This window comes from Myxocyprinus asiaticus, chromosome 19 (genome assembly GCF_019703515.2).
Source record: "Myxocyprinus asiaticus isolate MX2 ecotype Aquarium Trade chromosome 19, UBuf_Myxa_2, whole genome shotgun sequence".
In the NCBI taxonomy this organism is placed as follows: domain Eukaryota; kingdom Metazoa; phylum Chordata; class Actinopteri; order Cypriniformes; family Catostomidae; genus Myxocyprinus; species Myxocyprinus asiaticus.
This window is the reverse complement of record NC_059362.1, coordinates 17,257,584-17,282,001: the sequence shown is the minus strand read 5'-3', so window position 1 is coordinate 17,282,001 and position 24,418 is coordinate 17,257,584. Positions and strand designations below refer to the sequence as shown.

The following is a 24,418-nucleotide window of genomic DNA, read 5'->3' as shown; positions in this document are numbered from 1 at the left end:
CTCATTATTTACTCACCTTCATGTCATCCCAGATGTGTATGACTTTCTTTCTTCTGCTGAACATAAACTAAGATTTTTAGAAGAATATCTCAGCTCTGTAGGTCCATACAATGCAAGTGAATGGTGACCAAAACTTTGAAGCTTCAAAAAGCACATAAATGCAGCATAAAAGTAATCCATAAGACTCCAGTGGTTTCATTCATGTCTTCTGAAGTGATCTAATCGATTTTGGGTGAGAATAGTCCAAAATGTAACTCTTTTTTTCACTGTACCGGTATATCTTGCCATCGCAGTCTCTAGGCACGATCATGATTTCAAGCTCATTTACACTTCCTAGTGCTTGAGGCATGCGCTAGATGGTGCTAGGAAGTGTAATCGAGCTTGAAATCATGATCGCCAAGGAGAATGCTGTTGTCAAAAGTTACATTTTGGTCTGTTCTCACCCAAAACTGATTGGATCACTTCAGAAGACATGGATTAAACCACTGGAGTCTTATGGATTACTTTTATGCTGCCTTTATGTGCTTTTTGGAGCTTTACATTTTTCACTTGCATTGTGAGGACCTACAGAGCTGAAATATTCTTCTAAAAATCTTTGTTTGTGTTCTGCAGAAGAAAGTAAGTCATACACATCTGGGATGGCATGAGGGTGAGTAAATGAGAGATTTTTCATTTGTGGGTAAACCTTTAATTCTGATGATCAAACAGGGGGAAATTTGCTGTTTTTGCATGTTATTGTTTTCATATGTCTAACTTCAAAAAGATTACTTCTATAAATTAAGCAACTTGTGTATTGAGAGAATAAAAAAGAATGGTCTTTTCCAATTTTCTTGTGTCGCTAATAAACTACAGATCAAATAAACAGTTTGACAATGAAGCACAAATCAGTGTCTGCCTGTTTTTTTTGCTCAGTTGGTAGAGCATGGCACTAGCAATACCAAGGTCAATGATAAAATGCATAGACAAAATGTAAATCTAACCTTCCAGAAGTTCTCAGGTACATAGTACTGCAGTTTACTCTCCATCAGGTGACCAAACAGAGACTGAACCTGACAGAACACACTCTCCTCTGGGTTTTCTGCATCATCTTCAATTGACAACACAGCCTATACACACACACACACGAAGAAAACCCTTCATTTAATAATGACAATATGAAGTAAAACAGCAGGAAGGAATTCTCTGTGCAATGCACTCCACTCTTACCCAAGCTTAGGGCATCACCTAGTGGAGTAACAGTGGAGTAACATGTACCTCAGGCAGACCAGGCTGCATATAGAGCTGCTGGAACACTGCATTCATGTAGCAGGTCGCACCACCGTTCTTCAGTCCCACAAAGCCAGACACAGAACGACTGTCTACAGGAGGAAGATACTGACAAAACACAAACAATAACAAAAATATTCATTTTTTACTCTACCTTCAACACGAGAGTGAGACTGATATAGAGTGATGAAGGGACTCACGTCAAACTCTTTGGTGAGGGAGGGGTCTGACTGATGGTGCATTGACAAGAGTTCACTAGTGATGAGCTGCAGGTTAGTGAGAGAGCTGTCAGCCAACATGACCAGAACCTCATAGGCCGCCAGACGACTGCTTACCGTACTGCACCTGAGAGCCAGACAGATGAAAAGACAGACAGACAAACATAGAAGTTTGGGTTGAGCTACAGGCAATTTCAAAGACGTCTATGTCAGTGTGCAAAATGTGTGTTTGTTCTAACTTTGGGTGGAAGTCGTGGATAGATGCGGTAGTGCTAGACGAGCTGTCACTGTTCAGGATGATTCGAGATGCTCTGAAGAGGAAGTCGTCCAACAGCTGCAAGATCAGAGATGGTCCTGCAACACATGAAACACAAGAACTGTTCTACTCCACATCTCCATATTTGTGTCATATTTATCTGGAAATAAATTCAAGTTGAGTAGCTGACCGAACTGCTCTTTCTCGCTGCCGCAGAGGGACAGCAGGGTTTTGATGAGGCGCAGGTGTCCGGCCAGCAGGATGTTATCAGCTTCGCTTGTTTCCAGCTCGCTGGTCCAAGTCGGCTCAAAATTATCAAGCCAGCTGATCTCATCCTCCAGCATGGCTGCCGGGCTGATCTGAAGCTGCTCCATCTCAGCCACTAAAGACAAATGAAACAAATCAAACAACTGAGTCTTTCCAATGGAATCTAAAGGTTATTGGTAAGGCTATCTTAGCCATAATCTAATTTATTAAACGTCTAATTTTATATGCTCAATTTCTAATTAACTGAATACATAATAAGGCTATCTTACCCATAATTTAAAACACATTAAAAGTCTTATTTTTGTGTAGAAAGTGATGTAATTAATGCACTATTTTAGAGATCCATCTTAAATCAAGTTTACTAAACAATATTAAGACAGTAATTGAAGCTAATTAGTATTGGAATAACAAACGATTTACAACTGATAAAATCTTCTATTAAAAACTATTGACCCCCTTTTCTAAAGTGCAAATTTTATTGGTTTGTTTTGTATTTATTAGGTGGTATTCAAGTTTATATAAATATATGGTAACACTTCACAATAAGGTTCCATTTGTTAACATTAGTTAACATGAACTAACAATAAACAATACTTTTACAGCATTTATTAATCTTGGTTAATGTTAATTTCAACTTATAGTAGTACGTATGTATATGTTAACGTAAGTAATGCACTTTGAACTGACATAAAAATACAATTGTTCATTGTTAGTTCATTTACTTGTTGGCTGTAGTAGTGCCAGCATGTGCAGCGCAAAATGGAACGGGACACCCGTTTACTGTCAGCGAGATGGACACGCCGCAACGGACGCTTCCAGTATAGACAGCATCATTGATTATAATGGGGTTCCACTGCTTCTGACGTGTCGCGAAGCACCGCCCGCATCCGGTGTAGACGGTGTAATGTTAACAAATGGAACCTTTTTGTAAAGTGTTACCAAATATATTAAGACAGTATTTATGACTAATTATTTTGGGGTACTAAGTTGTTACCAATACACTAAATGTTGTATCAAAGACAACTTGACCCCCTGTTCTGAAGTAATAGTTTTACCTACTCATGTTGTTAGATTACCACTTTTTATCAAGTTACTAGTTTAGGTTTAGAGGTAGACCGATATATCGGTTTTACCAATTAATCGGTGCCGATAGCAATAGTTGCCGGTAGATGGATAATATAGCCTCATTATCTATTCAGTTAATTAGAAACTGAGCATTATTTACATTACTTTCTACACAAAAATAAGACTTTTAATAAGTTGTAAATTATGGCTAAGATAGCCTTACTCTACATTTAATTAACTGAAAATTAATGTCTTATTCATGCTTAACTACTAGTGCATTACTGTGGATCCTTAAAATAAAGTGTTACCTTATTCTCAAATTATTTTAGTTAAGCAGAACAAAAGCACAAATGACACTCCCACAAATTATATTGATATCTGAAGCCTCATGTTTGGGAAATAAGGCAGAACACTACTTACTAGTCAGGTCATCCAAGAGTTGGCACCTCAGGTCAAAATAATCTGTGCACTGCGAAAGCAACCTAAAGAAAACATCATAATAATTTTACCTCAGTAAATATTCTTCATTTCACTTCATTTCAAGTTTCCTAGGTATTTCCAAAGCCTAAACAATTTCTTGTTTTTTTTTTCATGGGCCTTTTACAGTTGAAAGTAGCATTAGACTGATATATTGGCCATAGTTACTATTCCACTTCATATCATACTAACGTTTAACCACCAAAAAGTATCCAAATACTTCTTAATTTTGAACACTAAAGCTACTGTTTGATTTCAAACCCAACAAACTTCTTTTTGTAAAATATTGTTATCTAATGCAAGGACACTTACATTTACATACATTTGGATTTTGCTCTTATGGAAAGAAATTGGTACTTTTGTTCACCAAAGTGGCATTCAACTGATCACAATGTATAGTCAGGACATTAATAACGTGAAAAATTGAAAAAATGGTTCAGAACTACTTCAAAGAGTTCTCATCAAAAAAATCCTCCAGATACTCTTGCTTCCTGTAGCACTTGCCTGTCTTGTCGGGCACTTCTCACGCACCTTACAGTCTAGCTGATCCAACAAAAGCTCAGTGGGGTTAAGATCCACAACACTCTTTTCCAATTATCTGTTGTCTTATGTCTGTGTTTCTTTGCCCACTCTAACATTTTCTTTTTGTTTTTCTGTTTCAAAAGTGTCTTTTTCTTTGCAATTCTTCCCATAAGTCCTGCACCCCTGAGTCTTCTCTTTACTGTTGTACATGAAACTGGTGTTGAGTGGGTAGAATTAAATGAAGCTGTCAGCTGAGGACATGTGAGGCATCTATTTCTCAAACTAGTGACACTGATGTACTTATCCTCTTGTTTAGTTGTACATCTGGCCTTCCATATCTCTTTCTGTCCTTGTTAGAGCCAGTTGTCCTTTGTCTTTGAAGACTGTAGTGTACACCTTTGTATGAAATCTTCAGTTTTTTGGCAATTTCAAGCATTGTATAGCCTTCATTCCTCAAAACAATGATTGACTGACAAGTTTCTAGAGAAAGCTATTTCTTTTTTTGCCATTTTTGACCTAATATTGACCTTAAGACATGCCAGTCTATTGCATACTGTGGCAACTCAAAAACAAACACAAAGACAAAGTTAAGCTTCACTTAATGAACCAAATAGCTTTCAACTGTGTTTGATATAATGGCTAGTGATTTTCTAGTACCAAATCGGCAATTTAGCATGATTACTCAAGGATAAGGTGTTGGAGTGATGGCTTCTGGAAATGGGGCCTGTCTAGATTTGATCAAAAATGACTTTTTTCAAATAGCGATGGTGCTGTTTTTTTTACATCAGAAATGTCCTGACTATACTTTGTGATTAGTTGAATGCCACTTTGGTGAATTAAAGTACCAATTTCCTTCCAAAACAGCAAAATCTGTATATTTTCCCCAAACTTTTGGCTGCCAGTGTACATTTTCAGTGTGACTTAAGAGTCCAAATTGATCTTCAACTTCTCTTCTGTAAATTTCTTGTTTAAAAAACTTGTTGTATTTCCTGCCAAAGACAGAAATTCACTGGACAATGAACTCGTTTCTCTGTGAACAGTATTTGAGATAGAGAGAGAGAGAAAAAAAAACCCTTTTCTTTTCAAATTATTGTGCACAACAACAACAGTTTATCATCTCATTTATAACATCATTAAGTATAAAGTAATATCATAAATAAAGCGAGTTCATGGTTGTATTTACAGTGCCTACAGAAAATCATCATACACCTTTGGAATAGTCACTTTTTTTTTGTCTTGCAGCCTGAAATCAAAACCCATTAAAAAAAAAAAAAAAAAAATGCCCAGCTTTATTTGCCAATTTTGCCTTTCTACATTTAAGTAACCAAAAAGGCAGCAGTTCCAAAAACATGTAAAAGATGAAAAACTAGAATAACAGGGTTAAAATGTGATCATACCCCTGAATTTAATACTTTGTAGAGCTATATTTTGCTTTAATGACAGCCATCAGTCTGTTTGGATCTCTAATAGCTTCAGGCATCTAGATTGGGGAATATTTGCCCATTCTTCCTTGCAGTATTGTTAGAGTTTAGTCAAATTGCGGGGTGAACAGCGATGGACTGCTCTCTTCAAGTTCATCCACAGGTTTTCCATTGGATTTAGTCACGGCTCTGATTGGTTGCACCTGAGTAAGTTTGTAATAGCTACTCTTAGAGGGCTGATCACTTATCTAAACCAGGTATTTTACGAATTCATTTTTTATAATTATTCAGAATTGCTATTTTCACTTTGATATTGAAGGTTATAATGTGTAAATACAGCTTGAAAAGATTATATTGAATTTATTTAAATTTGCAGGGTGTAATGTGACAAATGATAAGGATTTTGACAAGATATGATGACTGTCTATAGGCACTGAATGTAGTGAGTATTGATTAAACAGGTGTTATATGATAAAGCATGCACATTTAGTGTGTCTGACCTTTGGTTTATGCCCCTCATGATGCTGGTTGGGGACCAGAGAGGAAGCTGAGCTGTCAGAACCACCTTTAGCAGGAAGAGGTTGGGCTTCTGGAGATCAGGGTATGCCGACGTGTCCGACTGACTAAGAGTGTACAGCTGATCACAAGCGACACGTCGGATCTGTGTGTGTGTGTTTGTTTGTGAGTGCAAGAGAAAAATGTGAAAAAAGGAGGAACAGTATCTCAGAAGTCATACTTAATAAGAAGAGTGTAATCTTACAGTTTAATAGATCATCAAACAGGACTGCAACAATGCACACACTGACCTCTCCACTGGGCGACCCTAGCAGGATATCAATGATGAAATCATTCACAGAAGGCAGAGCGTAAAATGAAGCTTGAAAGAGAATAAAAAGAGTGATTTCAAAAGTATGTATGCAAAAGAGTGAAGTTTTCATATGTATGTGGGATGAATTTGTTGCTATGTTTAGAATAGTATACTTCCTTACTAATCCTACTATTGCTGTAGTATACAGTATGTATACTGTGCACAGGTTGCACATTTGTTTGTGTGCATGAGGTCATGCCACGACAATGTAGCATGCAACTGTTTGAAACATTTAAACGTTAATGATGCCTACCATTTCACTTACAATAAAAAAATAATAATTACGCAGCAGTATCACTGACGTGCACAGAATGGGGGCTATATAAATCTAAAGGTGCCAGTCATAAAATTAAATGTGTACTTTTGGTCGAGCGGAGATGCCGTTAAGAGCGGCAGGCTGAAGCTGGCAGCACAACCCCTCTCCCTGCTTAGGTCTGTGCACGTCACTGCAGTGTATACACTCTTTATACTGCACAGTATTCAGAAATGTATTAAGCCAATATTTAATTCTGTACATAGCCAAACATGTTTAAGTTATTTCAAAAACACTGGCTTCCCTCTCGTGTGTGTGTTTATTTTCTTACAGAGTTGTTGGCAGCGTAACTGAAGGCATGTGACGAGTAAAGAGAGCGCCTCTCGTGCAATGATGGTGTCTTTGATCGACACAAACAGCTGTTTAACGCAGATTCCTGCCTGTAATGTGGTGATCTCTCCCTCACTCCCAGAGCTGCAGTTACTTCCTACAACACACACACACACACACACACACAGACATCAACATTGAGAAGCATGTAGAGAGCGAAAGGAAGATGTACACTATTGATTAGGGATGTGCAAAACTACATATTTTCATAAATGACTATTCAGTGGATTGTCTGAACGATTAGTTGATTAGTCGTTTTTAAGGAAGCCCTGAATGATTAGGGGCCACCAGACAGTGCTCAGACATGTTTCTGAAGGTGCGTTCACAGTTTCTTGCATTCAAAAAAGGCTAGATGGAGTGCAACAGAATGGACTCTGAACTGTTTTTAGCTTGACATGCCAAGCTCATGTTGCAACTTTCTTTCTTCCATGGAACACAAAAGGAGATGTTAACCTTAGTCACCATTCAGTTACATGGGATCATTTCCATACTATGAAAGTAAATAGTGACTGAGGCTGTCATCTTTCGTGTTCCACAGAAGACAGAAAGCAATTGGGGTTTGGAACAACATGATTTGGAATAATTTCTGGGTGAACGATCCCTGCTAAAAATAGCAAGCTAAAGCTAAAAAATCTAGACAAACTTGTCCTGACATATCTCTTGTATTGATCAGAGCCTCACCTGTGCTGCTGACCCTGCTGCGTACACCAAGTGGTAGGAGTGAGCTGGTCGTCTCTCTGATTGGCTGGCTGCTGCCAACTAGGTCTAATCGACCTGCAGCCGCCGCCCATGTGAGCCGCATGAAACACGCCACTGTGGATGTAAAGTCTCCCACCTCCATTGTCTGAAATGACAAAGCCGAGAAGTCAGAGAGGAGCAGAAAATAATAATTTTCGATAAAATTAAAAATGCATCGGTAACTCTAACGCACCTGTATGGCGACACGAGCTGCTGGTATGATTTCCTCCACTCTGATGGACGATCTGTCAGACATGGACACCTGCCTGTAGGAGGACTTCTCTGGCGTTCCGCAGACAGAGAGCTGTCGACCGCTCTGCCGCCCCGCATTACGGAACGGCCGAGAGGACAAAGTGTCCAGACCATCCTTGCTCAACTCTTCATCCAAGATACTGGGCATGGCCTGCCCTACTAGCAGGAACCTACAAGGGGAGACAAAGAGCTAGTATGAAAAATTAAATGGTGCTTATCAGGATGCTTTTCAACATGCTTTCATAAACACTTAGACCATGTTTACAACTGGTAGTAACGTGTCACAAATGCGACACCACTTGTGACTGGATTTTGTCAAGAGGAGGGTGAATTCAAGACCGCAAACATTACTTAACTACATCAGTGAATCGCTGCCAGAATCTGGCCAAAACGAGGTATTTTGTACTATTTTTTGGCATTGCCTACGATGCCAAAAAACAATGCCCAGGTAGGCAGCTTACTACGGTTTCCAGAGACTGACAAAGAGTGCAAAGTAGCTGCAGGCAGATGGACTAGACTAGCTAGACTGATAAATGAGATTGCACCTGGCCAGCTGCAGGCAGATGGAATAGACTCCCTGTCTGGTCTCATAGTCCACTTCAGATGGGATGGAGTCTCTCTGCATGACATTAACCACCAGACTGAGAGAGAGAGAGAGAGAGAGAGAGAGAGAGAGAGAGAGAGATGGTGTACTGCTCAGTTTAATGATTACACCATTCAGCCCTATTAAAGGAGTAGTTCACCCAAAAATGAAAATTCTCATAATTTAGTCACCCTCATGCCACTCCAGATGTGTATGACGATGTGTAGGTCCATACATTCATTTCATGAATGAGGCCCATTCTACAGAAAAGAGTGAACAGGATGTTCCTCAAAAATTAACCTTTCGTGTCCCACGGAAGAAGGTCATAATAGCATGGAAAGACATAAGGGTAAGTAAATGATGGCATAAGTCATAGACTTTAAGTCTACACAATGTTTAAAATGATAAGGTCCTGGAGGGAATTGTGAGTAAAAAGCAGACCACTACCTGAGACCTCCAGCTTTGAGGAAGTTCTCACAGAAAGATTTGACGCTGGTCTTTGCCATTTCATCATCAGATGTGGGCATCAGCTTAGAGCTTAAAACCTATGAGAAGAGACGGGGGTAAGTGTGTGTATAAAGCAGGTGTAAACGACAAGTCACAGACCCAAAATGACAAAGAACCGGTGGATTACTGCACCACGATAATGAGGGAAGCCCGTTTGACCCACGTAAGTGAGCCGCCTTGCGCTCTCCTGTCTCTGGAGAATGCATATCAAGAACCTGGATGACTTGAAAAATATTTTATGCAGGAAAACCCTGCATTAGAGTAATATCTGTGCCAATAGCGTCATCAAACTTAACTAGATTTTTATGCTTGCCCATGCAAAATTTGGTGCGTTGATGCTAGGGTTATCGAAGCGTTTGCCTTGGTGTTGCTATGCGGTTGCTAGGGTGTTCTGAGTGGTTTTTAGCATGTTGCTATGTGGTTGCTAGGGGGTTCAGGGTGGTTGCTAATGCGTTGCTAGAATGACCTTGGTGGCTGCTTTCTGTCCCAAGTCAAAAGAGCACAACTCCAAGTCTCTATGATATTCTTGTCCCTAGATATGGCTCGGCTACTTCCTTAAATGTAAGTCTTTGGTGTTTTTCTGCAGTTTTTTTGCCCGTCCACCAGTTGAAAATTGTAGACTGATAGCTTAGAAAAGTATTAACACAACGGTGAAGAACGAGTTATGTGCTGAATTTTAATACTAAGGGTTTGGAGTTTGTTCAAATCCCTAATCCTAAATATGACAGTTGTAATAGTGATGCTTGACTTAGCCTTAACTGGTTTATTTATAGTTGTCTCAGTATGTGATACTGGGACAGCAGAAAGTATTTTAACATCAAAACAAGAAATGTGTTCTGTACCTCTAGGTTATAAAGCACTCTGAATGTAGACATGCCCGGGGCAGATGAGCGAAACAGAGACTCCAGTATGGACGCTGCACTCTGCTGATGCTGCTGTTTACTGGACAGCGACGGAGACTTAGAGGCTTGAGAACCAGACCCCAGTGTAAACAAAGTTTTCTAAAGGGAGAAAGAAATACTTATTTACTATCTGCTAGAGCATATCATCCTTGGTGTTCACCCTGCTTTACAACAAACACACAGTCACATAAGTTTGTTACCGCTCTCAAAATGTTGTCATCTAGCCAGTGTACAGATTTGAAACCATTCGATTTTACCTACACTACCAGTCAAAAGTGACCTACTCATACTTTATTACTACTATTTACCACATTTTACAATAGAAGTACTATAAAGTCAACAAAACTTTGAAAACACAAATGGAAGTATGGGAATTATGTAATGACCAAAAAAAGCTACATCAAAATGATTTTATAGTTCAATATTGTATGCTTAATTTAAGGACTGTGAATATTGTCTTGGCCAGTTGGGGGCCTTGGAGTCAAAATGGTTGAAAACTAATGTTTCAGATGATACCTGGTGACTCCAGACGCTGGACTCTTTTGGCACAAAGTTATCGAGGGCATCCTGCACCTCCGGGTCAGTCGGGATGAGCAGCAATAACTTTCTTACACGTAAAGTTATTCTGGGCAGGAAAAAAGACATCCACACAGTTATTACATGTCAACTGATTTATAAAAAAAACAAAACAAAAAAAAAAACACAAAGTGGAGATTTATAGTAAAAAAGGACTTAAATTTTGGTCTGTTTCTCTATGTCTGGAATGGCATACTACTACTGCTTCTGACATATCTATATATAACAGTAAGAGTAGTATGCCATTCTGAAAACGATGAACATCTTGTTCTGCTTTTAGCGCTGTTGTGTATACATCAGTATAATGTTCCGTAATGTTATGTTCTGCCCTATTCCAACCAGTGTTCAGCACTCACACTGAGCAGAATAAAATGTCAGAATCTAATGTTAAAATTGGTAAATGCATTAATTGCGATTAAGAAAAACTAACACATTAAACATTTTTAATCACATGCATTAACACATTAATTTTGTCAGCTCTAAGCAAAACCATAGACTGAAATTATCTACAAATACCAATATAGCCAAGAGGGTTTGTGGGTTGTTTACCTGGGTTCCTCCAAGTTGGCCAGCTGATAAAGCATCTCAAAAACATTACACACCAGCGCCATCACCACACCAGGAAGAGATTTCTCCTTCAATCACACACACACACACACACACACACACACACACACACACACACACACACACACACACACACACACACACACACACACACACAGACAGGTATGTGTTTACAGGGGAGAAGAGGTTAATAATAAAGCAACAGCGACAGGAGGCTGAGTGTTACAGTGATTTTACTATGGGTAAAATACTGTTAACATTTCTTACCTGTTGTAAAACATGGTAACACCCAGCCTTTCATGGTTTGTCACTTTTATAAAACAGCGGTCACAGCAATACGATAAATAAAAGATACCAATATTCAATAAACAGTTAACAAAATAGACACTTCTTCCATCAAGTAATATAGTTAATTCATGGTAGGCTATTTCTAACCCTATCATGCAACCCGAATGTGCCTCATCCAAATCAGAATTTAGAGAACCATTGTTTAATAATGCAAAGTTTCTGCTTGTGTTTGAGATACTGAGAGTGTACTTGCTCCATTAGGGAGTATTAAATTAAAAAAGTGATATCCAAACTTCGCTGTCAGATCAGTGTGTGTGTGTGTGTGTGTGTACCTGCTCAAGAGCATATGCTGAGTTGAAGACCCCGCTGCTGCTGGAGCTGGCTGAGGCAGAGCTGTCCGCTGAACTGCCTGATGGAGTGCCTGTTCCTGAGCTCTTCACTGTCAGACTCTGCTCGTCAGAGAAACCCAGCTGATTTAACAGCTTCTGGTCACGATTCATCGTCAGCTACAAATATGTTCAAGAAGGCCGCTGTTAGGGTTAAGTAGACGCTACATGCAAGTAGGTCATTAAGTAAAAAAATTAGAAAAACTAAAATGTGTTTGAAGTTCAGACCTCTGTTAAAACCACTTAAACTCTACGGACCCGCCAGCAGGTCCAAAGGGGGGGCGCTATATCGTGAAAAAAGTTTACGCTTAAAACTCGAAAGTCCCTGGATACATAAGTCAGACATATGGGGTATAATTTAAATCTTGGAATCTGAACTTTCCAGAGATAGCCCATTCTGCATTTATGTCACATAAAATAACAAAATAAGGCCTCAAAACATTTGCGCGCAACAAAGCGTCCCCTAGAGGTAATGAGGTAGAAACATTTATATGAAAACAAAAGTCTTTCACATAGCACCTAAATGGACAAGTCATGTATCAAATGAAAGCTCTCTTTCTTAGGAATGTGACTGTACAGTTTATTTTGTTGCCCTAATACCACAATCTGAAAGATTTTCAAAAGAATCACAAAGTGAAATATGATTTCTGTAAGTCATCAAATATAAACGATAACCGATCACTGCTACTGTGAGCCCCAAATAAAAAAAACTTCATATCTGCTTTTACCTTAGGCAGTTTACTGAAGAATGAGCCATTTTTTACTTTTCTGTGAGCTTGCTTGGCTGAATATAATGTTATATCTTAGAAATCCAGAACAAAATATGCAGTCCAGCATGAAAAGCATGCTAACCAAATCATAAGAAAAGTATGTTTTCGACTATTGATGATAAAGGGTTATATATATATCTCATCACAAAGGGGAGGATCTCAGCTTTCTAATGACCCTTAACCCTTTCATATGTACCATCACACATATGACAGTGAATAACAGGCCCCCGCAGAGTAGCGTCACACATACAGTGCATCCGGAAAGTATTCACAGCGCTTCACTTTTTCCACATTTTGTTATGTTACAGCCTTATTCCAAAATTGATTAAATTCATTATTTTCCTCAAAATTCTACAAACAATACCCCATAATGACAACATGAAAGAAGTTTGTTTGAAATCTTTGCAAATTTATTAAAAATAAAAAATGAACATAAGTATTCACAGCCTTTGCCATGACACTCAAAATTGAGCTCAGGTGCATCCTGTTTCCACTGATCATCCTTGAGATGTTTCTACAACTTGATTGGAGTCAACCTGTGGTAAATTCAGTTGATTGGACATGATTTGGAAAGGCACACACTTGTCTATATAAGGTCCCACAGTTAACAGTGCATGTCAGAGCACAAACCAAGCCATGAAGTCCAAGGAATTGTCTGTAGACCTCCGAGACAGGATTGTATCCAGGCACAGATCTGGGGAAGGGTACAGAAAAATTTCTGCAGCATTGAAGGTCCCAATGAGCACAGTGGCCTCCATCATCCGTAAATGGAAGAAGTTTGGAACCACCAGGACTCTTCCTTGAGCTGGCCGCCCTGCCAAACTGAGCGATCGGGGGAGAAGGGCCTTAGTCAGGGAGGTGACCAAGAACCCGATGGTCACTCTGACAGAGCTCCAGCGTTTCTCTGTGGAGAGAGGAGAACCTTCCAGAAGAACAACCATCTCTGCAGCACTCCACCAATCAGGCCCGTATGGTAGAGTGGCTAGACGGAAGCCACTCCTCAATAAAAGGCACATGACAGCCTGCCTGAAGGACTCTCAGACCATGAGAAACAAAATTCTCTGGTCTGATGAAACAACGATTGAACTCTTTGGCCTGAATGGCAAGCGTCATGTCTGGAGGAAAACAGGCACCGCTCATCACCTGGCCAATACCATCCCTACAGTGAAGCATGGTGGTGGCAGCATCATGCTGTGGGGATGTTTTTCAGCAGCAGGAACTGGGAGACTAGTCAGGATCGAAGGAAAGATGAATGCAGCAATGTACAGAGACATCCTTGATGAAAACCTGATCCAGAGTGCTCTGGACCTCAGACTGGGGCGAAGGTTCATCTTCCAACAGGACAACGACCCTAAGCACACAGCCAAGATAACAAAGGAGTGGCAACGGGACAACTCTCTGAATGTCCATGAGTGGCCCAGCCAGAGCCCAGACTTGAACCCAATTGAACATCTCTGGAGAGATCTGAAAATGACTGTGCACCGACGCTCCCCATCCAACCTGATGGAGCTTGAGAGGTCCTGCAAAGAAGAATGGGAGAAACTGCCCAAAAATAGGTGTGCCAAGCTTGTAGCATCATACTCAAAAAGACTTGAGGCTGTAATTGGTGCCAAAGGTGCTTCAACAAAGTATTGAGAAAAGGATGTGAATACTTATGTACATGTGATTTTTTTCCCCATTTTTTATTTTTAATAAATTTGCAAAGATTTCAAACAAACTTCTTTCACGTTGTCATTATGGGATATTGTTTGTAGAATTTTGAGGAAAATAATGAATTTAATCTATTTTGGAATAAGGCTGTAACATAACAAAATGTGGAAAAAGTGAAGCGCTGTGAATACTTTCCGGATGCACTGTATGTGTTTCTTCAACAGCCAGTTACATTACTCCTTTCACATCCAAATGGTCACCAAAGTACCAAGGTAAAAAGTGTACAGCTCATATATGCACAGTCAACACATCAAATAAGGTCATCCAATGCGTGCGGCCATGTTTGTTTACATTAGTGGTTATGCGATTGTCATTTGTTGCACAAACAGCTACTCAGTGTCTTTTCAAGCATATGATACCCTTGTTTTATGTAACAGAAAGCCAAATTGACACCAAAATACCACAATATCAGTTCACTCCCAGTCAACACAGGGTGGTCATCCCATGCACGAAGCCTTCTCCTTATTAGGTGCATATGCGGTTTTCATTCACACAAACAACTCAAACAGTCTTTTCAGGCATATGATTATTTATTTTCTGAAACAGACCGCCAAACTGTCACAGAAGCACCACGATAACAGTTTATAAACTCGTATACTCACAGTGAACACAATCGCGGTCATCCTGTGAACCCGCACACACACACACACACACAATGTCTGAAATTCAAACAGTGCACAGGCAAACTGTACTCCTTATATTTGTCCATTTAGTTTTATAGCTATATATAAACAAACAAAATAAAACAAGTATACTAGACATAACCAGTTTGTTCATATGTTTATTATAGTATATATAGTGCTGTTAAAAAGTATTTGCCCCCCTTCCTGGTTTGTTCTATTTTTGTGTATTTTTCATACAAAATTATTTTAGATCTTCAAACGAAGGCAACCTGAGTAAATACAAAATACAATTTTCAAAAATATATATATTTTTCTATTGAAGCAAAAAAGTTATCCAACACCTATATCACCCATGTGAAAAACTAACTGCCCCTTTAAACTTAATAGCTGGTTGTGCCATCTTTAGCATCAACAACTGCAACCAAACGCTGTGGTGGAATTTTGTCCCACTCTTCTTTGCAGAACTGCTTTAGTTCAGCCACACTGGAGGGTTTTCGAACATGAACTGCCCGTTTATGGTCCTGCCACAGCATCTCAATTGGGTTCAAGTCAAGACTTTGACTAGGCCACTCCAAAACTTTAATTTTGCTTCTTTTGAGCCATTCAGAGGTGGACTTACTCCTATGCTTTGGATCACTGTCTTGCTGCATAATCCAGTTGCGCCTGAGCTTAAACTCATGGACTGATGACTGAATGTTCTCCTTTAGGATTTTTTGGTAGAGAGCAGCATTCAAGTTTCCCCTCAACCATGCAGCTCATTTTTGTTCATGTATTGTGTTCCTTGAAACTTTAATTTAAATAAATAAATTAAATTAAAAAAAGCCACAGGTGTGGGAAATTAACCTTTAATTGCCATTTAAACCTGTGTGTGTCACCTTGTGTGTCTGTAACAAGGCCAAACATTCAAGGGTATGTAAACTTTTGATCAGGGCCATTTGGGTGATTTCTGTTACCATTATGATTTAAAAAGGAGCTGAACAACTATGTGATAATAAATGGCTTCATATGATCACTATCCTTAAATAAAAGACAGTTTTTTTGCATGATCAGTCATATTTTCAAAATCAATGCCAAAATTTCACAATTTCTGCCAGGGTATGCAAACTTTTGAGCACAACTCTATATTCCACAAGACAAAATAATAACTGAATTTACACAAATTATCCTGTTCAGAAGTTTACATTCCCTGTGACTGTTTGTGTAATAATTGTTCAAAAGTCCCTGCTTTGTCTTGAGAAGTGAAGATGTCAAAAAAAAATAAAAAAAATAAAATATATATAAAAACTGTGCAATTATTTGGTTACTCAACATCTTCTGCACATTTGAGTTCATTTACTGATGCTCAAGACGGCAACGCAAGAAGAACCAAGGGGTGCAAACTTTTGAACAGGATGATTTGTGTAAATAAGAGTACATTTTGTGGTACGTAGCTTTTGAAGGGCAGTATTACATAAAAATATAATATTTTATCTCTTATAGTGTATTTGTATACATTCTGAAAGGGATGTGGAATCTTATAAAAACAAAAGGGGTATGCAAACTTCTGTACTTAACTGTATAGGCTATATAGTTTGTGAAAATGTATATCTTTTTTTTATTTATTTTTTTATTTTAGCTTTTTTAATGTACAATTTCCATGTAGCCTATTCTATCCATATGACGTCATATTCGTATAATTACAAAATGACTTATGTCTGGTACACATTTTAACACAAAATTCACAACATTGTAACCTAAAATTCAAAATACAACCCCCACATCTCAACATATAAGTGCTTGTTCTATGTAAAAAGTGCAGTGTAGCTGTCTGAATGTGACATTCTTACCTCCGTAGTCGTGGGGAAATGAACATTAAGGGTGACAGAAAAATACTCGCTTACATACAGTATTCAGACAAAGTTATGGGATGGTGCTGGGAACCTCAAAATGCCAAATTATTGGCTGATATATTGGTCTTACAACAATCAAAACGTATTTACATTACAAAGCAAAATGTATTGTTCCATCAAGATTTGTTATAACTGAATCATTTCTCTAAAAATACAATACTGTGACGAGGAGGAGTGCGTGGCTGGGCCGTGACGACGCACGGCCGGCGCTGAATCAGCTGATCAGCGGGAAAGCGAGATAAAGGGGAGCCGGAGGCGCCAGTTTGAGGGAGAGAGAGACGCACGTGGCAGCGTTGCATGTGTTTGTTTGTTTAATGTTGAGTTTCTTATTAAACTTTATGTTGACTGTTCAGCTGGTTCCCGCCGCCTCCTTGCCCGTCCTTTATCTGTTACAGTGGTGCCGAAACCCAGGAGGGAGGAGGGATCTGCTGTCACGGAGTCCTCGCCTGATTCGGGCAGGGGAGGAGTGTGACGAGGAGGGTGTGGCCATGCTGTGCAAGGCCGGCGCTGAATCAGCTGATCAGCGGGAGAGTGAGATAAAGGGGAGCCGGAGTTGCCAGTTCAAGAGATAGAGATGCATGCAGCCACACTGTATGTGTGTCTGTGTTCGTTTATGCTTTATGTTGTTTTAAGTTAAGTTTGACATTAAAACTTTATGTTGAATGTTCAGCCAGTTCCTGTCTCCTCCTTGCCTGTATTTTAACTGTTACAAATACATTTCTGAGAATAAATGCTCCATATGCACTCATAATACTGCTACAGTCTCACAGCCACAGTCCTGGCCTGTCTTGTAGGACTGTTTGGCACCTGGGCAGTGCTCGGATATGACTGTGTTGGATCACAGTGTGTGTTTGACTTACCATGCTGTCATTGGCAAATATCTGCACATTGTCCACTGGACAGCTGAGCTGCTCGGCTATCTTCCATCTGATGCTACCTATGGTCTCATTGCTGTGGGCCTACACACACACACACACACACACACACACACACACACACACACACACACACACACACACACACACTAAAAAAGGATTCTTTTGGTCAGTGCATGCATATAAGGCAAATACCTGTCAGCAGAGTGAACAATTATCTAAGAGATTACATTCACAGTGACTGTCCACCTGCCATCTTTCAAATGTTCCTTCAAACTCCAAATAGGGACAATGTTTGTCAAGTTCTCCATTCACATAAACTCTGCTTACAAACATTATCCAAAGTATCTGCATGTGTGTGCTGCGACTGCCAAAATGGAAAGTGTTTTGTCTTTAGGAAGTATGTGTATGCATGTGACATTACCTCCAAGGTGAATGTGTCTTTGGTAGATTCGTAAGTGATGTGCAGTGTAACAGGATGGCCGTGGAAAGACGCTCCATGAGGTAGAATAGTCCGAGGAACAGAATACAGGTCCTGAAACAGATACAGGTTCAGGGCTTGACATTAAAGGGATAGTTCACCCAAAAATGAAAATTCTCTAATTTATTCACCCTAATGCCATCCCAGATGTGTATGACTTTCTTTCTTCTGCAGAACACAAATGGAGATTTAAGAAGAATATCTCAGCTGTGTAGGTCCATACAATGCAAGTGAATGGTGGCCAGAACTTTGCAGGTCCAAAAAGCACATAAGTGCAGCATAAAAGTAATCAATAAGTCTCCAGTGGTTAAATCCATATTTCAGAAGCGATATAATAGGTGTGGGTAAGAAACAGATCAATATTTAAGTCCTTTTTTACTATAAATCTTGACTTTCACTACCACATTCTTCTTTTGTTTTTGGCAATTTGCATTCTTTCTACATAATCGCCACCTACTGGGCAGGGTGGAGAATTTATAGTAAAAAGGAACTTACATTTTGATCTGCTTCTCACCAACACCTATCATATCACTTCTGAAGAAATAGATTTAACCACTGGAGTCATATGGATTACTTTTATGTTGTCTTTATATGCTTTTTGGAGCTTTACATTTTGGTAACAATTCACTTCCATTGTATGGACCTACAGAGTTGGAATATTCTTAAAATCTTAATTTGTGTTCAGCAGAAGAAAGACAGTCATACACATCTGTGAAAGCATGAGGGTGAGGAAATTATAAAATAATTTTCATTTATGGGGGAACCATCTGATTTAGCATTTCAAGGTGCAGTACCTGTCTTTCGGAGTGTTTACATGCACAAAAAATTCTTAAGGCACAGCCACAAAAAATAATAATAATAATTTACAATCTTCAGTCAATGTGTGCCTGTGGACATAAAAGCTGCTGAGTTGTAATACTCTTGCATGTCTTACCTCAATAAAGCTATTCTAAAGCAATCTTTCCATAAGGATTTCACTGATTGGGGTAATGAATGCCAGCAATATTCTGAGCTTCATTTTACATGGTTCGCTCAAATTTATTGAAGAGACAAATTTGCTACAGTTTAAAAAGCACTCCCTGTTCCAAATGACTATCAATAACAGGCCAATTAGTGTCTGTTAGACTGAACAGTTGGCTAAATGTCTCTTTCTGAATACACAGAGGAATCAACAGCGTATCTGATCACTTCTGCAAATTCCTGGGATGATTATTCCTGAATATTGTAAATAGCATGACAGACTGTATGCCAGCTTTCAGTAACCAGACCTTAGCACTCTGCAGTTGCAAATCTAAATATTTGAACAAATTGCGGCTATTAAAGCAAAATCTGTCGTTATGCCGGAGTCCGATTGCTGCTTTCAAGCAGAGCTAAACTGTAAATAATCTCAAATGAACATACTACTCCCATACTATCTGTGAAGTGTGTGTTAATATATGTCTTTCTAAGTGTACTGTTTATGACCTATAAATAAAACAATATGAGCTTTCCAGGAGTATGTGCATGCTCGTATCAGCTCTCACCTCAATTGTGATGACATATCGCTCAGCCAATAACAGCAGTCTCTCAATGATCACCAGTTTACTGGACCTGAGAACACAGATGGGTATGTATTTGGTGACTTATCACCTCAAGTCATCTACTGCCAGAGTAACCACACTGAAAACTAATGTCAATCTTAAAGCTGAAGTGTGTAATTTCTTCACCACCAAAAAACAATGTTTTCAAACAGCTTTTTCAAGCACTCCACCTATCTATCCGAACAGCCACCAACTCACGCCATTGGTTGAGTTAACGTTGTTGTGTCGAGCAAAACAAACAGAGAAATTTTACAGCGCCAAAGAGACAGTGTTAACAGTTTGAGGAAATCAAACTGTGAATGGCTTCCTTATAGATAGATGTCACATATGAAGCTGGGATAGGAGAAAGTATTTTAACATTGAAAAAGTTATGTACTCAGCTTTTAAAGGAAAATATCGGGTTCAATACAAGTAAAGCTCAATCGACAGCATTTGTGCCATAATGTTAATTGCCACAAAAAATAATCTCGAATCGTCCCTCCTTTTCTTTTTCACATTATAGCGATCACGAGGAGGTTACCCCATGTGACTCTACCCTCCCTAGCATCCGGGCCAATTTGGTTGCTTAGGAGACCTGGCTGGAGTCACTCAGCACACCCTGGGATTCGAACTAGCGAACTCCTGGGGTGGTAGCCAGCGTCTTTTACCACTGAGCTACCCAGGCCCTACCTTTAAAGTCGGCATGAAATGAAAATTCACCCCATCTATTGTTGTATGTTCATTGATCCCATCTATGTTATTGATCTTATTGTGAACGATTCATCCATGCATATGTAATAACACGATCTTCTGGTGAAACAACAGACTTCTCTCTGGTGACGTATGCAGGACTTTTCCAATCATTTAGTCCGCTTAAACCCTGCCCCTTTCTTAAAAATGCCACAACCTTGCATAGAGTTGAACGAAGCATCAATCGCATGTTGGTGAAGATGGCAAGGTGTATTTTCGTATGTTTTCCTTCAAAACTATCGTTCCTTAACCCAAACTTCCTTGGTTACGGGTCTGCTAGCTTGAATTTACATTTCGAATGAGGAGGAACAATGGCGAATTCGCGGTTGTGTATGAGACATTTCGCACCTGAATTGCTGAGGTGATCACTAATGAATACAACACTTCGGATGCTCCTGGTGTTTATTTATAACTTTGATTGCAGTTATCTTGTAATGCACAGCACAAGTGTTTTTTCCCTTTATATTTAGTGCATTGTGATTCAAAACGTTAAAATATGGTTATCTTTTACTCACTCGTTTTTCAACAGCTACAGCCTCTTCGTAAGAAAAGACCGCGATGTACTCTTGCATTTATGTTGTCAGTTTGATAATAAATATGTTTTGATCGCTGCTCTATTTCACCGATAACCAGCTCTGACTCGAGCAGCACGGTTGTAGGGGTGTGTGTGTGTGTGTCCACTGCAAACTTGCATTCACATCTGCCTCCGTTCTGCAATGCAACGCTCATATTTTTACAATCCAATCAACAACCAATGGATAAATTCAAATACCCACCCTAAATTTTTTTGTTCGATAAGCTGTTTCACTTGGAAATACGTCACAATATGGAAGTAAAGCTGGTCACAATTCCGTTTCATGCCGACTTTAAAAAAAAAAAAAAGCAAAAAATCGAGGTAACAGTGAGACACTTACAATGGAAGTGAATGGGGCCAATGTTTGGAGGGTTTACAGGCAGAAATGTGAAGTTTATAATTTTATAAAAGCACTTACATTAATTCTTCTGTTAAAACTCATGTATTATTTGAGCTGTATAGTTGTTTAAATTGTCATTTTTACAGTCGCTTTAGGGTATATTGACTTTACATCATCATGGCAATGAAGTTGTAAAATCGGCTATAATTTAACACAGAAAAGGTTAGTAAGCAATTTATCACACTAAAATCATGTTAGAATGCATATTTTTTGTGTCTTGTGGCTATACTTTTATTCTTTTATAAAGTATTTTATTTTAACATTTACGGATTGGCCCCATTGACTTCCATTGTACAGTAATTGCCTCACTGGAACCCAGTTTTTTTTTTTTTAAAGAAAAGGAGGGGCAAGTCAAAATAAATTTTTGTGGTAATCAATATTATGCAACAAATGCTGTCGACTGAGCTTAACTTGTATTGAACCCGGAATATTCCTTTAAGACCCTGTTTACACCTGCCATTAAGATGTGTTTCGGCTGATCCGATCACAAGTGGTCAGCGTTCAATACAGGTGTAAACAGGGTGCAAAACATTTTGTGATCGGATCACAAAAAACACATACTGAGGTAGTCAAAAACACATTTGACCACATCATATTTGAGGTGTAAACGCTAATCCATCCTGAATATGTTCCGGACAGCAGTGAAGCACCACCCCTCACATGTCAATCAACAGCTGCGCTAAAACAAGTGTTTAAACTTTGCAGATTACAAGCAGTTTTAAAGGGGAAAAAACGTCAAATCAAATACATACACGGAATACAGCACGAGAACTTTTTGGATTTTTTTCAGTGTGTCTGATATCAACATGCAGGGACACAGATGACAAGCTTAGATTAAATTGCATCTGCATCTGGGAGAAACAGTACGACGGTTTTATTTGAGCATTTTGTCTTTTATTACATTTTTAGCGGTTTATCATCATGCAGTAGCACACTGACAAAGCGATTGATATATGTTGTCAAGAAATCATCGACCATCCCCTCGGAAACCGATCACACGTGGTCACAGGAGACGCATTTAAGTGACCGGGTGTAAACAGCGATGTGTCTCGCCTGACCACATGTGATCGGATCAACCGAGACGCATCTTGTAAACAGGTAAACAGGGTCAAAGTTGTTTCAATAAACTGTTTCAGGACAACATTTAGATCAGTTCCGGCCTGTTCTCAGTCTGATGTGACTAAACGTGAAAGTATAAAATATTCGTAAACAATTTTTGGACTAAAACTATTCATACCAAGTTCAACGGCAAAATTTTGTCAACAGAAAAAAAATTTTTTTTAGGGATTTTGTTCTTGTAGTAAAACTCATGAGGGTGAGTAAATAATGATACAATTTTCATTTTTAGTTTAATTATTCCTTTAAAAGTCATTTTAACCATATAAATACAATAAATATAGCCTTTTCAGTTTATATGAAGACAACATCTGACCAACATTGTCAACTATGCCAAAGCTATCCTGATACCTGGATGGAGATTGCACTGATGTAGCGACTGTTGGCATAGCAGTGGCTGTCAGCATCTTGGTTGCCCGGGTAACAGCATGTGTGAGGGTCGGGCCACCCAGTGCAGAGCTAGCAGCCTGTGTACGATAGTGAGAGGAGTTTTAAAATCATCATCACAGGCAACAAATGACATGATGGTATTTCACATTCTAACACTCACCTCCAATCTCTTATAGCAATCAGCAATAAACTTCTTATGTAAAGACACAGAGTCCTGTAAGAGAAATTATACAAAGAAAATAACAAAAAGAGCTATTAGGTTAGAAAGCATTGAGAAACTGTGTGTATTTGAGAGCTGGCAAGGTTGTGTGTGTGACTTTTGACCTTCTTCATTTTGGGGTTGAGGTTAATGTAGCTGTAGGTAATGATGAGCTGTATGGCTTCGTTAGCGATGTCCTCGTCTGGAGACTCCATTGCAATTCTCCAGATGAAGTCCATCCCAGTCACATCCAATCGCTCCACACACTGAGAGACACATGAGATGAAGATAACTATAATGGCACAGTATATGCAATAACTCTTAACAATAAGTAGCGGCCAACTCAATATCAAAGTTAATGACCGATGCTCTTACAAAAAGCTCAAAAAGCCAAATATCAGCCTGACCGATATATATCAGTCTACCACTAATATGTGCTACAAACTAATTTTATTGTTGTCTGTCAAGGCATACTGTACATATAATACTTGTTTTAGTGCTGTCAGTCGACTACATTTTTTAATTGCGATTAATCACATAATTTTTCGTAGTTAATTGTGATTAATAACAGAAGTGCTGAAATCTGACTAAATAGAATTCTTTTCCTATCAAAATACATTTATTTCCTTCTTAGGACAGGAAACAAAACAATTTATAACAATATAATGCTTTATTAAAATTTTCCAAACAAAGCCTTCCACAGTATAAAGATAGAAATGTACTAAAATAGCACCAATTCAAGTAACATTAAACATTTCCCAAAGACTAATTGGGAATTTGACTAATTAAAAGAACAAGTCCCCACATAGGTTGCACATTCATTGCAGTGAGCATTAAATCTCTTAAACTGTCATCCTCCACAATATGAATCTGCCGGTAGACAGTAGTTATCAGCTTTGCTACAGCAATCATGAAGCCGCATTCACGATTCGCGTCAGGGCATCAACGTCAGTGTCAAGCGCCGCTTTGAACTTCACATGAAAAGAGCTTGTAGACAAAAAACTTCTCATTCTGCGTTTTGGTGATAGTCAAGACTTGGCATGCTTCTGTGGTAATTAAAATGCACCTTACTTAGGCTGAAAAATACTTATTTTCTATCACAAGTCCCATCTGGGCTTGTTTTGTACAACAAATAGTGTCAAGAGCTCCTTTCTCCATCATTTGATCACTGGCACGGCTGTCTCGTGTGTTTGTGAAGTGTGCGTCAGTGTAATGACTCCGGGCGGACACATCGCAAAGTTTCCACCCTTCTAACCAGTGTTTATGCTGTATTAACGGTA

The 24,418-nt window shown here is 39.0% G+C and overlaps 1 protein-coding gene across 1 annotated transcript in view; it reads right to left on the bottom strand.

The window, feature by feature from the left end:
* The window catches only part of LOC127410370 (ubiquitin carboxyl-terminal hydrolase 24-like), a 169,728-nt gene that overhangs the window by 30,538 nt on the left and 114,772 nt on the right, over positions 1–24,418 (bottom strand). The window contains exons 23-45 of the mRNA XM_051645590.1: positions 23,264–23,404; positions 23,100–23,153; positions 22,901–23,016; positions 19,674–19,740; positions 18,094–18,204; positions 17,655–17,753; positions 11,749–11,922; positions 11,111–11,196; positions 10,502–10,610; positions 9,926–10,084; positions 9,024–9,121; positions 8,539–8,634; positions 7,935–8,163; positions 7,685–7,847; positions 6,945–7,100; positions 6,299–6,369; positions 5,993–6,153; positions 3,493–3,554; positions 1,931–2,122; positions 1,724–1,838; positions 1,467–1,611; positions 1,255–1,374; positions 981–1,106 (exon numbers count right to left, since the gene is read on the bottom strand). Coding sequence (XP_051501550.1) covers positions 981–1,106; positions 1,255–1,374; positions 1,467–1,611; positions 1,724–1,838; positions 1,931–2,122; positions 3,493–3,554; positions 5,993–6,153; positions 6,299–6,369; positions 6,945–7,100; positions 7,685–7,847; positions 7,935–8,163; positions 8,539–8,634; positions 9,024–9,121; positions 9,926–10,084; positions 10,502–10,610; positions 11,111–11,196; positions 11,749–11,922; positions 17,655–17,753; positions 18,094–18,204; positions 19,674–19,740; positions 22,901–23,016; positions 23,100–23,153; positions 23,264–23,404 — 2,850 coding nt within the window. The remainder of the gene's footprint in view (positions 1–980; positions 1,107–1,254; positions 1,375–1,466; positions 1,612–1,723; positions 1,839–1,930; positions 2,123–3,492; positions 3,555–5,992; positions 6,154–6,298; positions 6,370–6,944; positions 7,101–7,684; positions 7,848–7,934; positions 8,164–8,538; positions 8,635–9,023; positions 9,122–9,925; positions 10,085–10,501; positions 10,611–11,110; positions 11,197–11,748; positions 11,923–17,654; positions 17,754–18,093; positions 18,205–19,673; positions 19,741–22,900; positions 23,017–23,099; positions 23,154–23,263; positions 23,405–24,418) is intronic.